This window comes from Podarcis cretensis (genome assembly GCF_951804945.1).
Source record: "Podarcis cretensis genome assembly, chromosome: Z".
NCBI classification, from domain to species: Eukaryota; Metazoa; Chordata; class Lepidosauria; order Squamata; family Lacertidae; genus Podarcis; species Podarcis cretensis.
The window spans coordinates 14,431,603-14,455,257 of NC_137184.1; the positions used below are offsets into that span (position 1 = coordinate 14,431,603).

General features: G+C 42.8%; 1 protein-coding gene across 2 annotated transcripts in view; it reads right to left on the reverse strand.

Moving 5' to 3' along the window:
- The window catches only part of GFI1B (growth factor independent 1B transcriptional repressor), a 40,574-nt gene that overhangs the window by 4,221 nt on the left and 12,698 nt on the right, over positions 1–23,655 (reverse strand). The window contains exons 2-7 of one of the 2 annotated variants that reach the window (XM_079961456.1): positions 12,336–12,426; positions 8,461–8,657; positions 3,035–3,166; positions 2,582–2,743; positions 969–1,219; positions 4–141 (exon numbers count right to left, since the gene is read on the reverse strand). In XM_079961456.1, coding sequence (XP_079817582.1) covers positions 4–141; positions 969–1,219; positions 2,582–2,743; positions 3,035–3,155 — 672 coding nt within the window. In that variant the 5' untranslated portion in view covers positions 3,156–3,166; positions 8,461–8,657; positions 12,336–12,426. Of the gene's footprint in view, positions 1–3; positions 142–968; positions 1,220–2,581; positions 2,744–3,034; positions 3,167–8,460; positions 8,848–12,335; positions 12,427–23,655 lie in introns of both variants that reach the window. The other variant, XM_079961455.1, reaches the window with a different exon arrangement.

Below are 23,655 nucleotides of genomic sequence, written 5' to 3' on the forward strand. Positions count from 1 at the left end.
GACCTGAGAGTGAATGTTGGCGTGTTGCTCCAGACTCACAGCATGCCCAAACGTTTTGCCGCAGGTGTCGCAAGCAAAGGGTCGTGTGCCGCTGTGGGATCGTCGGACGTGGACCTCCAGTCCATGTGGGGTAGAAAATATCTGAGGGCAAAGAGATGTTTTTAGAACTGTGGCAGTTCAGTCTGTCTCACGTTCTGCTTTTCTGTCTTTCCTTCTCATGGAGCAGGCTTTCCCCAACATGGTTCCAGCCCCACCCCCACCGGTGTTTTGGACAACAAGTCTCATTAGCCTGTAGCAGGAGGCAAAGAGTTAAAGCCCTTTTCCATCCACCATACCAAGTTCCCACTCTAGATTAGATCTCCTTTACACCTGCAATTTTTTAAACTTTTTTTTTTTTTTTTAGCCATTCAGCAGCATGAATTATGTCTGCATCATCTAGGTTATCATGGCAGCTGGGTCCATGGAGACTATGCTGCCTGCTTGCTTCCTATCTGGTCAGCCTGTAGATTGGTAAATGAGCAATTTGTTTCAATGATGTAAAACAAACAACAACAACAACAAACCACCCTTGTGGAATTCTCTCCTTACAATGAAATAGGCCCCTATATTTGTTCTCTCATGAGAGAGGGGAATGCCTTTACTTAGATCAGAATGGGGTACTTTTGGCCTTCCAAATGCCCAGCTTCAAACCTTTCTAGCCCAGATTGTCATTAGATGAGCTGGGAACTGGGAATGTGATCCTAAGCTTGGTTATTTCCTCCTTCCTAATTCATTTTCCTTTTGTGTCATGTCTTTTTAGATAAATGATTGGTAAGCCTCCGTGGGAGCCTCTCTTGGCCGAATGGTGGGGGTAAAATATTTAAATAAACTCCCATCAGCCCCAGCAGGTATGGCCGAGGATGATGGAAGTTGTAATCCAACATCAGAAGGGCCACAGATTTATCACCGATGGTCCACGGGGAACTCACCTTGTTACAGATCACACAGTGGTATGTCTCCATGTCCGGTGAGAATCTCAGGCTGTAGTCAAGGGGTGGCTCTGAGGCTGGGAGGAGGTGGCTCTCATACAGGCTAACGGAATGTTCCAGAAGGGTAGAAGAGGTTGGCCTGTAGCTGTATGGAGGACGGAAGGCACTCCAAGCAAAATTGGGCTTGTAAAAGGTGGCCACACTTTCAACTGAGCCACTTTCTTTGGATTTCAGAGCTTGGACAGGCATCTCTGAGGCGAAATAGGATGAATCATATTATCAGCCTGCTCATAATTTACTTTTTTTGAACCTTCCAGGGCTGTGGGGAGCCTTTTTCAGCTCCAGGGTCACAATCCCTTCTAGGCAACCTTCCCAGGGCCACATGCCAGTGGCAAGCATGGCCTGAGGCAAAAGTGGATGGAGCCATATATGTAGTGCTTTTTTCCTGGGGGTACGCATACCCCTAAACATTTTGTGAATCTTTGTACTTTTGTCCATTTAATGTATTTACTTTTCCCGATCTGAACTATAAAATGGTGATTTTCTTGAGTCAAAATGAGAGTACCTCTAAACATCTTTTTTTATATAGAAAAAAAGCATTGCATACATGTAAATTTTATCTTTGTAGAGCAAAGAAGCATACACACCCTCTCCATCCTCCACAGAGGCAAACAAGGGCACATTCCAGCCAGGGAAAAACACTCAAGGTACAAAGCAAGGGCTTAAATCAGCAGGACAGAAAGACTGTTTTAAACTCATTTCCCCACCAATACTTCTTCCTACATATCCTAAAAGCAATGGTGCAAATTTGACCACTGGGCGATGCTGATGTACAGCTAAACAGAGCATCACATACCGGCCTCGGTCCAGTATACCTGAAGGAGCGTCTCCACCCCCATCGTTCTGCCCGGACACTGAGGTCCAGTGCTGAGGGCCTTCTGGCGGTTTCCTCGCTGCAAGAAGCCAAGTTACAGGGAACCAGGCAGAGGGCCTTCTCGGTAGTGGCACCCGCCCTGTGGAACGCCCTCCCACCTGATGTCAAAGAGAACAACAGCCCTGTTTAGGGAAGCTTTTAAGGTTTGATGCATTACTGTATTTTGATATTTTGTTGGAGGCTTCCCAGAGTGGCTTGGGAGGCCCAGCCAGATGGGTGGGGTATAAATAATAAATTATTATAATTGTTGTTATTGTTATTGTTATTCACTGATTCATTCTGACCCCCAGGCTTTGCAGCTCCCTGGGGCTTTCTCTCAGGCAAGTGAGTACAGGACCGCAGCCTAAGTATACGAATATTGGAAGCTGCACCCTGGACTTGCATACCAAAGGGAAGACAAGGGGCACACGGCCACTCTATCCGGCAAGTTCAGCACTTTCTCTTCTCAGATTTCCACGCAAGCTGAACTGGAAACTTGACCCTGAGCTTGGTTATTTCCTCCTCCCAGTCAGTTTTCCTTTTGTGCTGTGTCTTTTTAAATAGTGATCTGGCTGCTGCTCTGGGAGCCTCTCTTGATCACACACACACACACACACAATTTATTTTAAACCAAAAAAAAGAGCACTGATTCTTACCCAGCCTGCTTCAAATAAAGTGCTGTGACCCACAGCTTGCTCACCTGATATTGGAGGCCCTGACACTGTTCTGGTCATACTCTGGGCAGGGAGAACATACTCTTCTTTGACTCCTTTGGGTTCATTTCCATCTTTTGGAGCAGGGCCTTGTGGGCAACCAGTGCTGAGGGCCTCGCTGTCCTTGGGGGTGTTGTGGCCATGAATAACTGTGATCAGAATGCAGGCAATAGTTTTATTTATTAAACTCGAGACCATCTGCATGGGAACCGAATGCTCTGCTGCTAAGCTGCAATCCGTAGCAGCTGAGGCAACCCAGTCAGATGGGCGGCATATAAACAATAATTGTTGTTGTTACTATTATTATTATTATTATTATTATTATTATTGGAAGGTGACCCACAAATCAAACAAATAAATACAGTGTCGCTATGATTAAACACTGGAGGCTTTCGCGTAACCAGCGTGGTTCCTAGACGACCCAGAGTTGTCTGACCCACCTGCAGTGGAGGGCACAACTGTTGCTGGGTCCCATTTCGGAACCAGGAGACCATCATCCACAACTCGGTACTGGTGATAAGAGTTTGCCTTCTTACTCTTCACTAAGAAAGACCTTGGCATTTTCTGTTCACCTGGGGAAAACAGATCCAGAAAAATAGGAGAAAACATAGTAAAACCAGAATGACACATTATCATCATCATCATCATCATCATCATCATCAATGTTTTTTTCTTTAAAAATGTTTGGGGTACTCTTATTTTCCTACTTGTATTGAAATACTGCCCCTCACTGAGGCCAAACTAAGATTCTCAAAATGCTTAGGGGTATGCGTACCCCTGTGCCCCCCCCCCCCGGAAAAGCACTGATCATAATTAAAACCACATGTGTGGATAAACTGCCATGGGTGACAGAGTAGCCCCTGATGCATTCCATAATGTTATGCAAATTTTATTTGCTGCTGCTGCTGCTGCTGCTGCTGCTGCTGCTACTAATGTTGCCTCCCATCTGCTCAACCTGAACTCATGAGAAACCAACCCTGGGGAAAAGAACTAGCCTGGGGACAATACAAGCCTGCAACGTGAACATGTGTGCAATAGCACTTTCCTCTCCTGCGATTGATTCCAAGTAACTTTTATTCAGAGGCATGATGGCTCTGACAGAGGCAGTAGAACATAGACACTGTGGCTAGTCTGATGCTTGTTTAACAACAACAGCAATAACAATAATAATAACAATAATAATTTATTATTTATACCTCGCCCATCTGGCTAGGTTTCCCTAGCCACTCTGGGCGGCTCCCAATCAAATATTTAAAAAAACAATACCGCATTAAACATTTAAAACTTCCCTAAACAGGGCTGCCTTCAGATGTCTTTTAAAAGTAGGATAGTTGCTTATTTCCTTGACATCTGATCGGAGGTTGCTCCACAGGGCAGCCATCCAAATGAACGCTCTTCTCTGCATTCTGTGGGAGAAGGTTCTATAGTCTAACTATGCACTGCATGAAGAAGGACTTTATCTTATCTGTTCTGAATCCGCCAACATTCAGCTTTTTTGGATGTCCCTGCATTCCTAGTGTTATGAGAGAGGGAGAAAAACTTTTCTCTGTCCACTTTCTCCTTGCCATACATATTTTTATAAACTTTCATCCTGTCACCTGTTACTCGCCTTTTTTCCAAACCAGAAAGTCCCAGTCGCTGCAATATTTCCTTACAGAGGAGTGCCCTTCCTGAACCTTTTCCAACTCTGCAACATCCTTTTTGAGAAAGGTCACAGAATTATGCCCTGATTGAGACTTACTACTAAGGGAGTGATTAATTCTTTACAGGAATCTCTGTGCAAAGAGCCAAATAACAGTACATGAGCCACAAATTTAGGCACAAGAGATTATTGTCTATTGAAAACTTCAGGAATTATTCCTAATTTTGCATCCTTACATAAACATTAGCCATATGCAAAGTTTATACAAATCTGTGCCCTCTTTTCTGGAATTCCAAATGTCCTCCCTGGACACTGCATAGCTCTTATTTCCCACATACTTCATAAAATATGCACAAGCAAATCTCTTCTCCCCCCGCTAAACCCAGCTGCCTTGTGATAAGTAACATAATCCATGGAAGAACCTCAAGGTAACATACTGGAAGGCAATCAAGTAGTCTCTCATTTGCATGGTTGTTTGCATTTTCTCCTCCAGTTGCTCCATTCAGTAACCGTACAAACAAATGTTATATTTTGCCTTGGGAAATATGTACTCAATCCAGGCTCTCAAGATTGTCTCTGCTCCCACCACTCCTGTCTCCCAGGTCTGTTTAACTATAAAGATATTTTGACTGCCCTCGAGTCAATATGGATTGTAGCCAACTTAGACATCGTTCACATTATACTGTACATTGAAAGCACTTTTACTGTACACCAGTTCAGACACTCGTGGCTTCTCCCCCAAAATGCTGGAAGCTGCAGTTTGTTAAGGGTGCTGAGAGTTGCTCAGAGGCCTGTATTCCCCCCTCAGACCTAAAATTTCCATAATTTCCTAGGAAGAGGGGTTGGGAAAGGTAGCTCTGGGACAGGAAATGGAGTCTCCTAGCAACTCTTAGAAAGTTAACAAACTCCGGCTCCCAGAAGCCATGACTGCTTAATTTGGCAATGTATGGCGTGAATATGCATTCTACTCAGAGTAGACCCACTGGAATGAATAGACCTAAATCAGTTATGTCCATTAATTTCCATAGGTTTACTCTGAGTGGAATTAACTGGGATACAACATTTTGAAACAGCCCCCATCTGGTTAATTTTTGTTGGCTTTTTAAAAAATATATACAGTGGTACCTCGGGTAAAGTACTTAATTCATTCTGGAGGTCTGTTTTAACCTGGAACTGTTCTTAACCTGAAGCACCACTTTAGCTAATGGGGCCTCCTGCTGCCACCATGCCACCGGAGCACGATTTCTGTTCTCATCCTGAAGCAAAGTTCTTAACCCGAGGTACTATTTCTGGGCTAGCAGAGTCTGTAACCTGAAGCGTATGTAACCTGAAGCGTATGTAACCTGAGGTAAAGGTAAAGGTAAAGGTACCCCTGCCCGTACGGGCCAGTCTTGACAGACTCTGGGGTTGTGCGCCCATCTCACTTAAGAGGCCGAGGGCCAGCGCTGTCTGGAGACACTTCCGGGTCACGTGGCCAGCGTGACATCGCTGCTCTGGCGAGCCAGAGCCGCACACGGAAACGCCGTTTACCTTCCCGCCGGTAAGCGGTCCCTATTTATCTACTTGCACCCGGAGGTGCTTTCGAACTGCTAGGTTGGCAGGCGCTGGGACCGAGCAGTGGGAGCGCACCCCGCCGCAGGGATTCGAACCGCCGACCTTTCGATTGGCAAGTCCTAGGCGCTGAGGCTTTAACCCACAGCGCCACCTGCGTCCCAACCTGAGGTACCATTGTGCTTATTATATTTATAGCTCATCTTTCATCCAAGGATCTCAATGTGGCATACATGGTTGTTTCTTCCCCCAACTCCTTCTTCCATTATATCCTCTCAACAACCCAGTCAGGTAGGTTAGGCTGAGACAATGGTACTCAAAGGCACCTTCTCGTCCTCTCTAGCAATTGGCCTAGCAACTCACAATTCTGGCTGTCCCCCACCCAAAGTGTGAGAAAGGCAAGAAGCACAGATTGTGGGCGAGTGTGGTTTTTTGAGAGAGAAAAGATACTACAACATCATAGCACATAATTGAGAATTTATCGGTGACAGGAGATCATCTATGGTATGATAAGCAAAATTTAGTGTTGCTAAGTCCTGGTTTGGCAGGAGAGGAGAGCAAGTGTACTGGGAAGATTCAAGAACCATCAAAGAAACATCTAAACATTTCAGTGTAGTTTAGTATAGTATCAAAATAACTTTTTTATTTGCAGAATATGGATAGCTATTTCTTCAAAATGATATACTGCAAGCTCACACCTCTCATTGAGTTTGTATACTTTCTGGGTGCCGCATGATAATATTGTAAAGTAGTTGTGTTCTATGTTATAAATCAATGTTATCTATGTTATAAATCAGTTGTTTATTTTTGCTTTCCTATTTATTTCTTATCAATTAAAAAAAAGGAGTGTCTTGAACAAATATTTATTCTGAAATTATGGCCCAGATAAAAAAGTTTGAGAACTATTATTATTGTTATTGTTATTATTATTATTATTATTATTATTATTATTAGATTGCCTTTCACACATATGTCTCAAGGCTATTTACACAGTCACATCATAAAAAAAAAATTTTTTTTAATATTTAAAACTAAAATGGTTTTAAAAGCAGTATGCACAAAACAACAACTGAAAATGGAATTTATAACCAATATAAAATGAGCAGAGAGAGGACCGTTTCCTTTTGCACTGAAATACTCTGACTGAAAACTGTTCAGTGGCAATTACTCACAGCTGTTGACTAAAGGAGTGCAGCCTTAATTATCTTCCAAATTTATTTACAGTAGGTTAGGGTTGCAATTCTTTACCTGCTTTCCTGAGACAGTCAGAAGGGATTGTGCTTCCCAGTACCATCCTAGCAGTCCAGCATTGTTTCCCAATAATTCCATAATATGGATTATAAAATCATAGATTTGTATAGTTGGAATGGACCAGGGGGACATCACATCCAACTCTTTGCAATACTTTCTCTTAATTATTTTGTTATTTCATGTTTTTCCCCAAGCAGTAAAACTCAGGGATATTAGGTTATTTATTTAAATGAAGGATCAACCTTATTTCTCTTGTGCTAACAAGGCTTAACCCTGGCTGGGAACATCTTGGGACAGTTGGGTAAAGTCCCAACTAAATTTATTGCATTTATTTCCCACCTTTTCTCCAATTTGCTCAAGGTAGCCTACACAGTTCTTCTCCCACTCTTAATTTAACCCCCACAACAACCCTGTGAGGTAGGTTAGGCTGGGAGGCAGTGACCGACCCAAGGTCACACCTATTGAGCTTAATGGCTAAGGCAGGATTTGAACCCTGGTCTCTCCCAGGTTCTAGTCTGAAACTCTATACTACACCAATTCTGTACACAGGGCGGACCCATTGAAATCTATGGCTTGGAACCTATGAAGTCCTCCTCAGAATTACCTAAGTTAGTTGTGCCCATTAATGTCAATAGGTCTCCTCTTGAGTAGAATTGAAGGTAGATTTAACCCAGTGTAGAATTATAGAATCATAGAATTGTAGAGTAACCCCACTTACCTGGGAGTCAAGCCTCATTGAATTTGGTATTTATTTAATGTCACAAGATTTACACACCTCTTGGTTGTAATAAAATCTCAAAGCAGTTTAGAAAAATAATAAAATAATATAATTACCAGTAAAAAAAAAAGAGATCACGTTAAAAACAGTTACAGATAGGTAGCCGTGTTGGTCTGCCATAGTCAAAACAAAATAAAAAAATTCCTTCCAGTAGCACCTTAAAGACCAACTAAGTTAGTTCTTGGTATGAGCTTTCGTGTGCATGCACACTTCTTCAGATCTGAAGAAGTGTGCATGCACACAAAAGCTCATACCAAGAACTAACTTAGTTGGTCTTTAAGGTGCTACTGTTAAAAACAGGTTAAGCTTAAAAAAAAACCCACCTAGATTAAGATACATGTCAGCTTTCTACATGTCTGAATAGGCTTGCCCAAACAAAAAATATAGTAACTTCTATCTGCAACCCTCTTCCAGCACAGCTTTTCAGAAGATTTGGTTTCAATTACATCAATACAAGCTTTAACCTAGCTCTTAGAAGTGAACTGTAGGTCTTATTCAGTGTTGGTCCTACTTAGAAAAATATGGACATGACTTAGGCCCATTAATTTCAGGGGCTACTTGGAAAACTTTGGATACAATGCTTTAAAAAATTATTATTATTATTATTATTATTATTATTATTATTATTAAAGGGGGAAAATTACCTGTTATTGCAGAATTGCTGAAAGTAGACTTGTTTTTTTCCTCAGGGACGATCCTCACAGTGAAGTTTCCTTCTCTATGACTTTTCCACAGTCTTGCTGTCAGCTAAAGTTAGACACATCTCCCTCTTTCTTCCCCTTCTTCACTTTACCTCATTCTCCTCCCTGATTTTTCAATCTGATTATACTCATGTCAAAATCTGGTGGTGAACCAGGCAGCCAATGAGGAACTAAACCCCTCCACAGTATTTGCTTATCAAAACCTCCCAGGCTTCATGACCTTGAAGAGAATATTGTGTTGCTCAAGTCCCAGAAGTGACACCCTTTCACAGACGGTTGGTGACTTTTTATTTTTTATTTGGTAGAGTGTTCTTTCAAGATACTGATTTTCTAGAAATGGCAAAGGAAAATATAATTTGCCCAAACATACACAACTGAAAAACATGCTGGGCTTTGTGAAGGAAAAGTAGTGTTGCTGTTTTTTCACTTAGGGCATTTATGTTAAACTCATGTCAGTCATGATGAATTTATTGGGTGGCTTTACGAAATCCATCCATTTCCTCAGACCCCCACCCCATAACTAGCAGTGTGGGGAATTATAATAATACCACCCTGCCTTGCAAAGCTGTTAGGTTACTGAAATAAGAAGAACATAATAAGAGCTCTGCCGCAGCAGGCCAATAGCCCCATCTAGTTCAGAATCCTGTTCTCACAGTGGCGCCAGCCAGGCACCTGTAGGAAACTTGCAAGTAGGACAACAGCACTCTTCCCTCCTGTGGTTTCCAGCAATGATATTCAGAAGATTGGGGGAGGAAGGGAAAGGAGAATGTTAGCCGCTTTGAGACTCCTGAAGGGGAGCAAAAGGCGGGATATCAAATCCAAACTCCTCCTCCTCCTCCTCCTCCTCCTCCTCCTCCTCCTCTTCTTCTTCTTCTTCTTCTTCCCTCCTGTGGTTTCCAGCAATGATATTCAGAAGATTGGAAGCAGAACATAGTCATGGCTATCTGTCTAAGATTCAGTTTCATTGAATATTCACAAGTTCTGGTATTATGAAAGAGGGATGGGTCAGGTGCTTTGAACCCTCTAAATGGGAAACACTCTAATGTCCAATTGTACCTAAGTATAGACTTAAAGCTGCTCCTCAATGTCAAGGACCATTGTGCAAATTTGCTTGCGATCTTTTAAGAGGTGTTTGCGTGCATAGCCATCAGACAAATAAACAACTTTCCAAAATACATAGTAGATTTACTACTACTACTACTACTACTACCTACTACTACCACTACAATAATTTATTCATATATTGCTTTTCAACACCTCACAAGTCCCCCAAAGCAGTGAACTACATATTAAAACAACAAAATACAGAATGGAGTACAGTGGTACCTCAGGTTACACACGCTTCAGGTTACATACGCTTCAGGTTACAGACTCCGCTAATGCAGAAATATTACCTCGGGTTAAAAGCTAATGGGGCTTCAGGATGAGAACAGAAATCGTGCTCCAGTGGCGCGGCGGCAGCGGGAAGCCCCATTAGCTAAAGTGGTGCTTCAGGTTAAGAAGTTTCAGGTTAAGAATGGACCTCTGGAACGAATTAAGTACTTAACCCAAGGTAAAGGTAACTGCCCACCTAGCAGTTCGAAAGCACCCTTAAGTGCAAGTAGATAAATAGGTACCGCTTTATAGCGGGAAGGTAAATGGCGTTCCGTGTGCTGCTCTGGTGCTGGTTCGCCAGAGCAGCTTCGTCACGCTGGCCACGTGAACTGGAAGTGTCTGCGGACAGCGCTGGCTCCCGGCCTCTAGAGTGAGATGAGCGCACAACCCTAGAGTCTGTCAAGACTGGCCCGAACACGCAGGGGTACCTTTACCTTTAAAGGTAAAGGAACCCCTGACCATTAGGTCCAGTCGTGACCGACTCTGGATTTGCGGCACTCATCTCGCTTTATTGGCCGAGGGAGCCGGCGTACAGCTTCCAGGTCATGTGGCCGGCATGACTAAGCTGCTTCTGGAGAACCAAAACAGCGCACGGAAACGCTGTTTACCTATTTATCTACTTGCACTTTGATGTGCTTTCAAACTGCTAGGTTGGCAGGAGCTGGGACCGAGCAACAGGAGTTCACCCCGTCACGGGGATTCGAACCGCCAACCTTCTGATCGGCAAGTCCTAGGCTCTGTGGTTTAACCCACAGCGCCACCAGAGTCTCTTCTAACCCAAGGTACCACTGTACAATAAAATGGCCTAATAGACTGATCATCAAATGCAACAATTTTAAAAGAACAAAACCACACATATAGGAAGGCCAAAGAAAAGCCCTCCCAAATGGTGCTCCCACAAACTCCTATATCCCACTCCCAGGGCCTTGAAAAGATAGAGCTGCTGCTTTGCTCTAGAACAGGGTGGTCCAACTTTTTATAGCAAGTGGGCTGCAAGAGTACTTTGACAGGGAACTTGCAGGCTGCTTTGTCGCTTTGGGAAGGAGACATTAGGTTCTGGCAGGGTCCTAGAGCCCTTCCACCTCCTTCCCAAAGCCCAGTGCCTCACTTACCTGGCTTTGGGAAGGCAGCACAAGGGCTGGGAGGGCTGGTGGAGGACGTCAAATGTTGCCAAGGGTTACCAAAAAAGGCCCTGAGCGCTGTGCATTGGACCATCCTGTCCTAGAAGTTTATTGGGTGTGGATCAAAAGGGGCTTATGCCTGAAACCAGCCCCCCCTTCATTTATTGCCTGTTGTAGAGATGCTTTGTTTTCAAGTCACATTTTGACACACGGGTGTGTGTGTGTGTGTGTGTGGAGGGGGTGGAGATGTCTTCACCCAATGCACATTACCTGATCCTTTCCATACACCTGCGACCCCTCCTCTCCCCAAATTCTTATAATAATAATAATAATAATGAATTTTATTTATTTTATTCAACAAAGCTGTCATCTGGGCATGTACAATGGGTGTTTGAAACTTACGCACCTCAACTTAAGCATGGCTCAGGTTTACAAATCAGATGGAAGGTGGGTTCGTGGGGTAAATGCATAAAACAACTGTATTTCTGAAGGAACTGCTGGATGCATATGGATTGTGACTAATGTCATGTGGACTCAGCTTGAAACACCAGAGATAGGCACAGGTAATGCATACAACACAACCTAAGGTTTTTTTGTTTTGTTTTTAATCAAGTAGCTGTCGCTACTGCCATCTACTGACAGAACGTAAAATTTCACATTTCTCATATTGTTGTTATTACAGTACCTTGGGTTAAGTACTTAATTCGTTCCAGAGGTCCGTACTGAACCTGAAACTGTTCTTAACCTGAAGCACCACTTTAGCTAATGGGGCCTCCTACTGCTGCCGTGCCGCCGGAGCACAATTTCTGTTCTCATCCTGAAGCAAAGTTCTTAACCTGAAGCACTATTTCTGGGTTAGCAGAGTTTGTAACCTGAAGCATATGTAACCTGAAGCGTATGTAACCCGAGGTACCACTGTATTATTATTTTATTAAAGATTTTCTTGATTTACAAAAGTGTGTGCAATGTCTCCATTGATTGATTATTGATTGATTGTGGCCCTCAGCCCTCAGCCCTCAGACACATCACCTTCAATGCCCCCCGTAACCTAGAAGAGGTAGGATTCTCTCATGTTACATATGATCCTCTAGGACAGGGGTCAGCAACCTTTTTCAGCCATGGGCTGGTCCACCGTCCCTCAGACAATGTGGTGGGCCGGACTGTATTTTGAAAAAATAAATAAATGAACGAATTTCTATGCCCACAAATAACTCAGAGATGCATTTTAAATAAAAGCACACATTCTGCTCATGTAAAAACACCAGACAGGCCCCACAAATAACCCAGAGGTGCATTTTAAATAAAAGGATGCATTCTACTCACGTAAAAACACACTGATTCCCGGACCGTCCGTGGGCTGGATTGAGAAGGTGATTGGGCTGCATCCAGACCCCGGGCCTTAGTGTGCCTACCCCTGCTCTGGGATAAGAACATAAGAAGAGTCCTGTTGCATCACTGTTACCACTGTGGCCAATCAGCACATTACACACCTGGCGCACTGATGAGGTACCAAGGCCACAGCCTTGAGAGAGGTGCCTGACAGGTTTCAGGGCCTTTTCTGTCATCCGCCTCTGTCTCTCTCATGCTGCTGCATCTCTTTCACAGCCTTGACATTTCCCTTTCTCAGGGAAGAGAGATGCAGCAGCGAGAGGGGCCGTTCATACCTAACTATGCCAACTTTGAACCAACCCCTTCTAAATTCAGTGACATTTACTCCTAGGCAAGGACTTTCAGGATTCCATGAAAATAAAGGAAACTGCTCTTACTCTGAAGTAGATGCAAATGAGCTCAATGGACCTTGCTCTGCACCCTTAAAATACATACATTGATTCCCTTTAGTGATTTGAAATTTTATCAATAAATATTACAGTATAAATTTGTGAAGTCTTTAATGTGTCATCGTGGGTTGTTTTCTGCTATAGCACAACACTGCTACCCTTCGGGATAATAAAATGATAGTAATAATTACAAGGCACGCATCCAAGGATGGGTGCACTGGATTATAGCCATAAATTGCATGCTGCAGTAAATCTACAAATCATAGCTGTGGTTCTTGCAGTGCAGGGGGCTGGAATAGATGACCTTTGGATTCATTCAAACTCTACAATTCTACGAGGAGGTAATCTTTTGCAGGATCTCCCTTTTGGCTGTTGTGTTGATTGCTTTTTTCTTTTTGCCCAACATTAAAAAAGTGTCCTTGGGTAGGGGAGGTAGCAGCTTCCTAATCAGCCTGGAAATCAGCTTGCTTTCCTTATAAGGAGGTTGATGTTCAGGGCCAAGCAACAGATGCCTATGCTAAACTAATTCCTAGAAAATCTTTAGGCTGCAATCCCCCCCCCTTTTTTTAATGATATTTATTAGAAGCTTCAAAAATTACAGAGAAAGAAAAAAGAAAGCAACAACAACAAAAGAAAATTTTCAAAGCATATATAACAATACTTAAAAGAGGGGAAAAAGAAAAAAAAACATAAAAATCAATACAACAATAACAATAGAAACACAATATTCCATATCTTTATATTTCATTAACTTGTTTCATCGACCTCCTCACACCTCCCTTTTTGTATTCTAGTTTAATTATTTATTTCAGCAAATTCTTTCCATCCTTCCCAATTTTTTTAAATAGTTTATCTTAACAGTCTAAACTATTAATTAACTCAGCAAATCCTTTCCATCTTTCACTATATTCTGTCATTCAGTTTACCTTAGTTTATTTTAACCTTATCTTCCCAAAAATACCTTAAGACTTAAAACTTAATATTTATTTATACATAATTCCTTATAACATTTCTGCTAAAGCCAAATATTTCCATTCCAACATTTTTCCTAATACTCATTAATTTTACACTAATTCCCAAAATAAATTTTTAAAAGTTTTCTTCCAATCTTCCTCCAGCATCTCTTCTTCCTGGTCTCGGGTTATGGCGGTCCTTACTGTCCATTCCATCTAGTCCATCAACCTGGTAATCTTATATCCGAGGCTCTTAAGTCTTTTCCATGTCCCTTCTGCAGGTCTTCTTCTTGTTTGTACTTGCACTTTACCTTGTCTTTTGTAGATCTCTTTCTTAATTTCTTTCCTTTCTCATTGAGGAGTAGGTCTCGGGGATGTTCCAACTCAAAAATATCTCCATCTCTCCTCAGCAGATCAGCCCATTCCCCACAGTCCCATTCCCCACAGTCAACAGTGTAGTCCAGAAAATATTTAAAAGCATGTTTCAAAGCCCCTCCAAACTTAAGGGGCCCCACAACTCCAGACCCCCCCTGTCCCACTTCAAATTCAGCCTTCAACAACAATAGCTTATGCTCCTGTAGGGCCTCGGGCCTCTCCATTTGTGTTACTTGAGGTTCAACAGCAGCCTCCTCCATTATCTTCTGCGTTTGCACTTGCTCTATCAAAACAGATTCCTGAGTTGGCTCCTGGATGGTTTCTGTTTACATATTCACTGTTTGTCCAAAGCTTCTGACTGCAACAGTCATCAAATCCATCTTCTCATGCATCTGCTCCAACAAAGCGCTTGTCTTGCAAAAAGCAAGCACCAAAACTTCTTCCAAACACATTTTTGTTCAAGGTCACAGTCTGGTCCCACGATCCTAATCTCCACAGCTGTAAAATCCCCAGAATGACTCCAGCAACAATTTAACAAGCTCCCTCTAGAGGAGGCAATTTCTATTTGTATCCATCTTTTAAAAGCAGATCCAACAAAGAAAAATTACTTTCATTTTTCGGATTTTTTGTTTCTTTTAAATGCAAAAGGCAACATTGGAATCCATTTGTTTCTCTTCTTCAACTAACTGTCAAAAGATGTTCCATTCACAGTCAATGAACTTCACCAAAAATCTCCGTCTCTGACACCCCGTTCCCAGGTTTGAGACGGTGGAAATTTATCTTTCTTTACTCTCTCCCCTGCAGGCTTGAACAGTCAAATTTCCCCTCTTTACTCCTGCTTCCAAGAGGGGTTTAGATGATCAAAACAGGAGGAATTTAAAACCTTTATGTACAACTTTCCAGACTTTGGCTTGCACGATTTTTGCTTCAGACTATTTACAAAAGCGGAAGGCGGACTTCCTGTTTAGGACCTTCCCGCTGATTGCCAAATTAAAGTGTTTCTTAGCCCAATTTTCCGTTCTACTCACGGGTACTTGTTTAGAATCTAATTGTCCCCAGGAAAAAGACAGCGCTCTCCGGCAACGGCTGTGCGGCTTCACTCCGTAAAAATAGCGGTCGATTCAAAACACCGCGCCGTTCACCCCACGTCGCTTCAGGTCCCTGAAAAGGGGTTTCCTTGCGTGTAGGGGGGGGTGCTCCTGGTGTCAGCCGAATCCCACATTCCCAGGCTTCCTCCGCCTGGGATTTTTAAAGGGTCTCCGCCTTCGCCGCCGCGGCAAGACCCAGTTTTCGCAGACCGGGTTCCTCTGGATCAGAGGAATTCCGCCATTGCCTATGGCGCTAACCCGGAAGTCTAGGCTGCAATGCTATACATGCTTTTACTTTTTGTTCAGGCTGACCCTGCCTCATGCTCCCAGGGCTGCATCCTTGACTGGGGGCCTGTGGGAGGTGGCTGGTAGGTGTAATGGGTTTGCATTGGGGGTTATTTTTAATCAGAATTGGGAAGTCAAACTGTCCTATTTATTTATTTATTTATTTATTTATTTATTTATAGGGGGCGGGAGGAGACAGTGCTGTTCTTTTTCAAACACCATGGGCAGTTGGAGGGAAGCCTTGAAGTAGCCATATCTGTGGGCGGTGCTGACCATCTCCATCTGCCCAAATGTCCCAGGCTGCAGGTTGATGGAAAGAGCTCAAAAAGCACCTCTTCAGCTCCCAGCTAGTCAAATGTTTGTTTTTGGTAAAAGTGAGAAACGGCAGAGCAAGGGGGCGCCATTTTATGGTTTGCCTCAGGCTGCAAAATGTATTTGCCCAGCCCTGGCACTCTAGCACTGTCTCTGTTAAGTTGTGGGTGAACATATCAGACGGCACAGCGATTCTTCAAACAGCTCTTGTTTATTCACAGGCCAGAACAGAACTGAACAGCAAACAGCTCGGCCGGCCTGCTTTTATAGGCAGCCGGCTGTCAACACTGTAGCAACAACAACCCAGGGTTTCCCGCCTAAAATAACTGACGTGAACCTGAGTGAAAACTCTCTACACGATACTCCTGGTGGCCAGGGTGAGAACTTCAATACATAACACTCTCCACTTGTGAATCTCAGCAACAGGCATTCGGAGGCATGCAGCCTCTGGCAGTGCAGTGGAGGAGCCACTGTCATAGCCACTGCGGCTCATAGTCATCGATAATCTGTATGAAATGGAAATGGAAACATTTGTAATCCACCAATATCTGGAGGGCAAAAGTTCTGCACTCCTGCACCACAGTACTAGCACGATGTTCAAGTCAAAGAGGTATGCCATATTCACACCATACATTGGGTCTCATTTCCCCCAAAGAATTCTGGGAACTGTGGTTTGTGAAGGGTGCTGGCAGTTCTTAGGGGACTCCTATATCCCTCCCAGAGCTACAATTCCCAGAGTGGCTTAATGATTTCTTTTTAAATAGGGTTTTACATTTATAAACATAAAAATATCACATTATATAACAATAACATCATTCCCCAGTTTCCCCCTTCCTCCATGCGACTTCCCTCAACTTCCTCTTCTTGTTTATTTTAACATAATATATTCTCCTGCTTATTCTACTTTTTTCTCAACTTTTTGGTATCCTTAAATCATATTCTTATCATTCGGTTCTCATATTAACGCCAATTTATAATTACTATATTTATTTTGTTAATTGTCAGTGTTTATTCAAAGCCTGCTAGTGAGTCCAATTCTTTGCCTTGTTTCTGTAAATATGCTGTAAATGGTTCCCAATCTTTTAAAAAATCTCTGTTGTCCTTATTTCAGAGCCTTTCAGTTAGTTTTGCCATTTCGGCATATTCCATAAGTTTTTCTTGCCATTCTTCTTTAGTTCATATTTTATCACTTTTCCATCTTTGTGCTAATAACATCCTTGCCGCAGTTGTAGCATACATAAAGAATTTTTGTTTTAGTTTTGGCAAATCTTGACCTAAAATACCTAACAAAAAAGCTTATGGATTTTAAAGTTATCTTAAACATTTTTTAAATTTCATTATATATCATTTCCCAGTAATTTTTAATTATTCTACAATTCCACCATGAATGAAAAAAGGTGCCTTCCTTTTTTTTTACACTTCCAACACTTATTGGTGCCAGTTTTACACATTTTAGCTATTTTCAAAGGTGTAATATACGATCGGTACATCATTTTGACATAATTCTCTTTTAACAAAGTACAATCAGTAAATTTCAGATTCACTCCCCATAATTTCTCTCAGTCCTCCATTTGTATGTTATGTCCTAAACCTTGTGCCCACTTGAGCATAATAAAAATAAATAAAAAGGGGTTCAGTTACACAGTATCTAGATTCCAAAAAGAAACTGTAGATGAAAACACTAAGCTTTTAAAAAAGATGTGTAACATATTATTAGATTGGGAGACCAAAGACGAAGAGGTGAAATCTGTAACGATCAGAGTGGCTTAGTGATCAATCCCAGGGAACTCTGGAAATTAATTGCAGCTCTGGGAGGGGAAGAAGGTTTTCCTAATGGCTCTCAGCACCAGATTTCTGGACCCAGGATTCATTTGGACCATGACTGTTTAAAGTGGTACCATAGGCTTTAATGGTATGGTGTGACTGTGGCCCAGATGACACTACTGCGTGGTCTGATCCAGCCAGGTGGTTCTTAGCATCTTACTGGCTTTTGATGCACACTGCGCCCTCTAAGACATTACAGGCAGAATAAATAAATCATTAAAGGCCATGGACTCATAAGAGGAAATAAGGGTAATGATATAATTGGGGGGGGGGGGGGAAATATTTTATGCATTGGGATTCTAAACCCACCCCTCCACCCCGTCTCTTTCCATTAACAAGCCTCACTTGCAAATACCCCTTGCCCAGAATGGTGCACTAATTTATTTATTCCGATGTAATGTTATGCAGATTAAGTCAAGGAGAAATAATATTATTAATTGCTTCCATCCATTCCTTTTCTGAAGCCCCATCCTAATTTAAGTTTTTCTCCCCCCCCCTTTCTCTTCCCAAGGGAAGATTAAATAAACATGCCTCCAGCACAGCAGGGGGGGGGGAGAGACTGAAATAAAAATTAATTGTAATTCACAAAGTGGGACAGGATTAGAAGGCTGTTCACATCAAGAAACTGATTCCCCCCTCCTCTGTCTGAGATGGGCTGACCTCTCGCAGGTGAAACTTCAAGGGAAACAAGCATGGAATCCCATGTGCAGGGAATTGTGAAATATGCAGACACAATCCCAGATTGGAGAACCATCTTCAAAGGCTGTTTATGCTAGGTTTTATATCCTGAACCAATACCCTTCTGGTGATAAAAAAGAGCAGCAGTTCTGCAGCCTGACCTTTTGCAGAGTTAGGGCATGCCACTTAGGGGAAGGCTATTGATGGCTACTAATCATGGTGGTTGGAGGTAGTAGAGCTTTTGAACACCAGTTGCTGGAAATCACAAGCGGGGAGTGATATTGTACTTGGGTCCTGCTTGCCAGTTTCCTGGCAAGACATCTGTTTGGTCATTGTGAGAACAGGATGCTGGAGTAGATGGGCCACTGGTGTGGTCCAGCAGACCTGTCATGTTCTTATGGGCTATAGCTCAGTGGCCATTAGGTCCAGTCGTGGCCGACTCTGGGGTTGCGGCACTCATCTCGCTTTACTGGCCGAGGGAGCCGGCGTACAGCTTCCAGGTCATGTGGCCAGCATGACTAAGACACTTCTGGCCAACCAGAGCAGCGCACGGAAACGCCGTTTACCTTCCAGCCGGAGCGGTACCTATTTATCTACTTGCACTTTGACATGCTTTCGAACTGCTAGGTTGGCAGGAGCAGGGACCGAGCAACAGGAGCTCACCCCGTCACAGGGATTTGAACCGCCGACCTTCTGATCGGCAAGTCCTAGGCTCTGTAGTTTAACCCACAGCGCCACCCACATCCCTTAGGCCTGTATTGTAGCACCTTGCTAAATCCAGTGTCTGGCAGTCCATTTCAGTCCATTGAATAAACCCCAACACTCGCTAGACCCAGGAATTTAGAGGAGGATCTGGCACCCAGGAGTTTAGGGGAATCAAGCCCCCCACAGACTCATAACAATATGAATCCTGAGCCAGAACACATCAACTGCTTTTCCTGCATTGCTATAACTAGAGTGAAGGAGTGTACTTCATCTTCTCCTGCCTATTCTGAGTGTGATGAGTCAACTTTACCATCATATCGGAAAGGACAGCAGGAGTCCTTGCATCCTACATTTTGGAGAGACATACCAAGGCAATGAATGATTGCCACAAGTCACTTGGACAGTGGCGTAGCGTGGGGGGGTGCAGGGGGGGCGGCCGCACCGGGCGCAACATCTGGGGGTTAGGGGGCACAAATCCACGGGTTAGGGGGCGCAAATCCACGGGTTAGGGGGTGCAAATTACTTGCCTTGCCCCGGGTGCTGACAACCCACGCTACGCCACTGCACTTGGAGAGATGGAGTTATTATTCTCTGCAGTTTCAACTTTTCTGAGCAGCATCAATGAAAATCTACATTTCAGCTTCCACAGCCATTGCTGCCACTGAACATGAGGCATCTAGAATCCTGATGATGAACTCTTTATAAAGATCAAATCTATATCAAGCTCACAGGACTGTTGTTTCTACAACCAGAAATATTGTTTTAATGTCGTTTATAATTTCAAGCATTGGAAAAGAAGTATTTGTATGGGTGGGCTTTGTATTTTTATCATTTTCAATGGTTTAATTACGTAATCTCATTTATTAAGTTTACAACACAAACACACACACTCATAAAACAAAAAATGAGACAAAAAAACAGGAGAAAACAATATCAAGGTAATGTACAAAAAAAATTCAGTTCTTCTTTTCTTCCAATTGACTCCCTCCATCCTTATGACGGATCTGTTTTCATTTTTGGTAAACTGTTTCCTTCTTATCTTCCACTCTCTTTTTTTTTTTATTTGGCAGCTATTTCTATAACTATAGGAAGTGATTCAAATTGTAGGAAACAAACCAAAACATGGCTTATGTTCTCCATCCCCAGAAACAAATAAAGAAAATTATTGGTTATGCTTCGAGTGCATGTGGGTAAAGAATGGGTATACAGTGGTACCTCGGGTTACAGGTGCTTCAGGTTAAAGACGCTTCAGGTTACAGACTCCGCTAACCCAGAAATAGTACCTCAGGTTAAGAACTTTGCTTCAGGATGAGAACAGAAATCGTGCTCCGGTGGCACGGCAGCAGCAGAAGACACCATTAGCTAAAGTGGTGTCTCAAGTTAAGAAGTTTCGGGTTAAGAACGGACTTCCAGAACAAATTAAGTTCTTAACCCAAGGTACCACTGTACATGTGTGTGAAATAACTGCTTGTTAGTACTACTGAGTCAGTTGGCCCATAATTTGTTATATGGGGCTCACCATCTGTTGTTGATACTATACTACACTTTGACCAGTGTGATCAGCAGAGTATGCACAGCTCCTGCAGAGTCTTCAAGCAGAACATTAGATATTTCCCACTTTCCAGTACAGTGGTACCTCGGTTTACGAACTTAATCCGTTCCGGAAATCTGTTCCTAAACCAAAGCCGTTCTTAAACCAAGGCGCACTTTCCCTAATGAGGCCTCTTGCTGCCAGTGCCCTTCCACCGTTTGGCTTCTGTTCTTAGACCGAGGTAAAGTTTGCAAACCAGGACACTATTTCTGGTTTTGTGGTGTTCATATACCGAATAGTTTGTAAACAGGCTGTTCTTAAACCGAGGTACCACTGTAGTCAGCCTTTTCCAGAGTTCCGGGTTAAGAAAACACCTTGCCCACACTGTTCAGTTTTTTTCAGTTTGGCCAGAGGTTTTTGTTTTGTTTTTTGTTTTGCAGAAAGGGTAATTTGCATAAATAAGTGCCAATGTGGTATTTTGTGTTTCATTAATGTCTTGAACAAAAATATATCTTCCATTTTAATCTCTCAATAGTTTTGTAGACTGAAATTTAAATAATGAATGTATTAATAAGGTAGGGTTGCCATATTTCAAAATGAAAATCTGGAAACATGTTGAGCAAATTCACAATTTTTGGGGGGAAGTTTTCCAGCTATTTTAAAGGAATATCACCAAAAATGACACTGCCGACATGGGTTACCATACATCTGGATTTTCCCAGACACTTCAGTGATTTCTGCCAGATGCTGTTAACGAGGGCTGAATTCCTCCTATGTCTGGGAAATCTGGACATATGGCAACCCCAAATAAGGCCCACCGCTCTAGCTCTGTTGGAGCTACTTGCCATGACCTTTTGGCCCACCCATGACTATGTAAACAATGTTTTTTTTCTATCTGCTTTATGGGTTTCTTGCAAAAAGGCTATATAAGGATCCATTTTGAATAAATAAGTTGCCATTCTGGTGCATTTTATTGGATCTCCCAACCCCTTCACAGCTAAAGAAATTACATTAATACCTGTGTCGCCGGAAATCACCCCCCCCCCTCATTGTCACGTGTACTGCACAAGCACCACACTCACACACACACGTATCTTTCCCCCAACCCTAGAGCTGTCCCTTTAGAGGGTCACCTCTTAAAAGCCTTCCGTAAATAAGGAAGCGCTAGCCTGACAGTTTTCCGCTATAGCGCTCCGCACCGCCCTATCTTTAACATGAGTAGACCGGGCGACCGAACCCTGGGTCAGTCGACTGCCGCTTCAACCAATCAGCATTAGCGAACAGCGCCCCTGGTGGCGGCTGCGCTGGTACTGCAGCCGGCATTCGCTGTTTCCCTGTTTGACAGCTCACTGATACAACGTTTCCGAATTCAATCAACCATGACTGATCCAATCAAGACCTTGCTACATTGTTTCCTAAACTTGGGGTTGGATTGAACTTCAAAGTCTTCGACGTTTTATATTCACCAAAAATCTGCCGTACGTTGGATTTTTATTGGACCACTTTTATTTTACTGCATATCTCTAGGACTATCAAAGGGGGGTGACCTGATGCTGGGCAACCATAATCCTTCGACCGAGCGGTCACGTACTCAGCGATTCCTCTTGGTTGACGTGACTGCCTTGATAGCCATCGTGATGGGTCCAGACAGGAGGCTATCAAGGACACAATAAAGCTGCACCTTTTAGTGTATTCCACACGGACTCTCACAAAGGACTCTGACCGGATTCCCCTCAGGGGGCAGGAAACCTCGCCCTTCTCTTTTGTTTTTGAAAATGACTCATGTGGGAGGGGGAGAGGAGGCTCCGGCCAGGTGTCAGGACACTCGGATTACCTGTGTAGCCCCTCCTCGACTCCTCCCAATTTTAATGTAATCATGATGTAAATATGATGTAATTCTGGGGGTGTAGCTTGGGGGATTAGCAACTAATAAAAGTTGGGGTCGTCTTTTGTTCGGGGCTTCCATCTTGCTTCACCTTGTGGGCGGTGGGAGTCCTGTCGCAACAGTCTTTTCTTAAATAAAGACCGAGCCTACTGGCTGCTGTTTTGCTCTGAATTGCTCTGGTCGGTGTCTTCATTTGTCCAAGAGAGCCCTCGGATTTTCCTGTAACACCTGTAACTCATTTTGGCCATTAAGCAATAGTGTCCTTTGCCAATCTAAGCTTTCCATGTTTTTGAATTAACCCAAAACATTTAGAACAGCGGTTAGCAAACTTTTTCAGCAGTGGCCTGGTCCACTGTCCCTCAGACCTTGTTGGGGGCTATATTTTGAAAAAAATACTAAAAATGAACAAATTCCTATGCCCCACAAATAACCCAGAGATGCATTTTAAATAAAAGGACACATTCTACTCATGTAAAAAAATGCTGATTCCCGGATTGTCCGCGGTCCGGATTTAGAATGTGTTTGGGCCAGATCTGGCCCCCGGGCCTTAGTTTGCCTACCCATGCTATAGAACTTACACCCTGGTGTGTGTCCTCTTTTAACAGTAGAGGGCACTCCAGTGCTACTATGGGTATAGAGTAAATCATAAGCATAAAAATCAAACTTATGTTAAACAAGTAAATGATGAGGTACATTAAAGTGGATATTTTCTTGTAAATATCATGTCCCAACCTCTGGGTACCTTCAATATATTTATATTTTCCAGTTACTCCAGTTCAATTGCTTTCACTTCTATAGAAAATGAGCCTTTTTTCTCTTTTAAACAGCATTCGAGCTTTAGTTTCTGTTTAAACATAGTTAATAAGTTAACCATTCAAAGTTTTTTCCAAAGTTTCAAAACATTTGGACAAAGGTGAAGAGTTCTTTTGGATTCAATGGCAATAACAACACAAGTGGAGGGAAGTTAGCTGCTTTTATTAAATAGCAGTCTTGACTACAGCACAAAGCAGCAGTGAAAGAGCCTTTAGCAAAATAACACAGCGTGAACAAAATGAAGCTAATTCTGTCATCAAGAGCTGACCAGCCTATTATCTAAATTCCTCCAATCTGTTAAACTAGGCCAATATACTGTACTAGGGAGGGACCAGGGGAACATGGTTTTATAGATTTGAAAAGGGAGCCTCCCTAAACCCTATAAATTAGTAAATGGTAGGATTTTATTTGGAGTA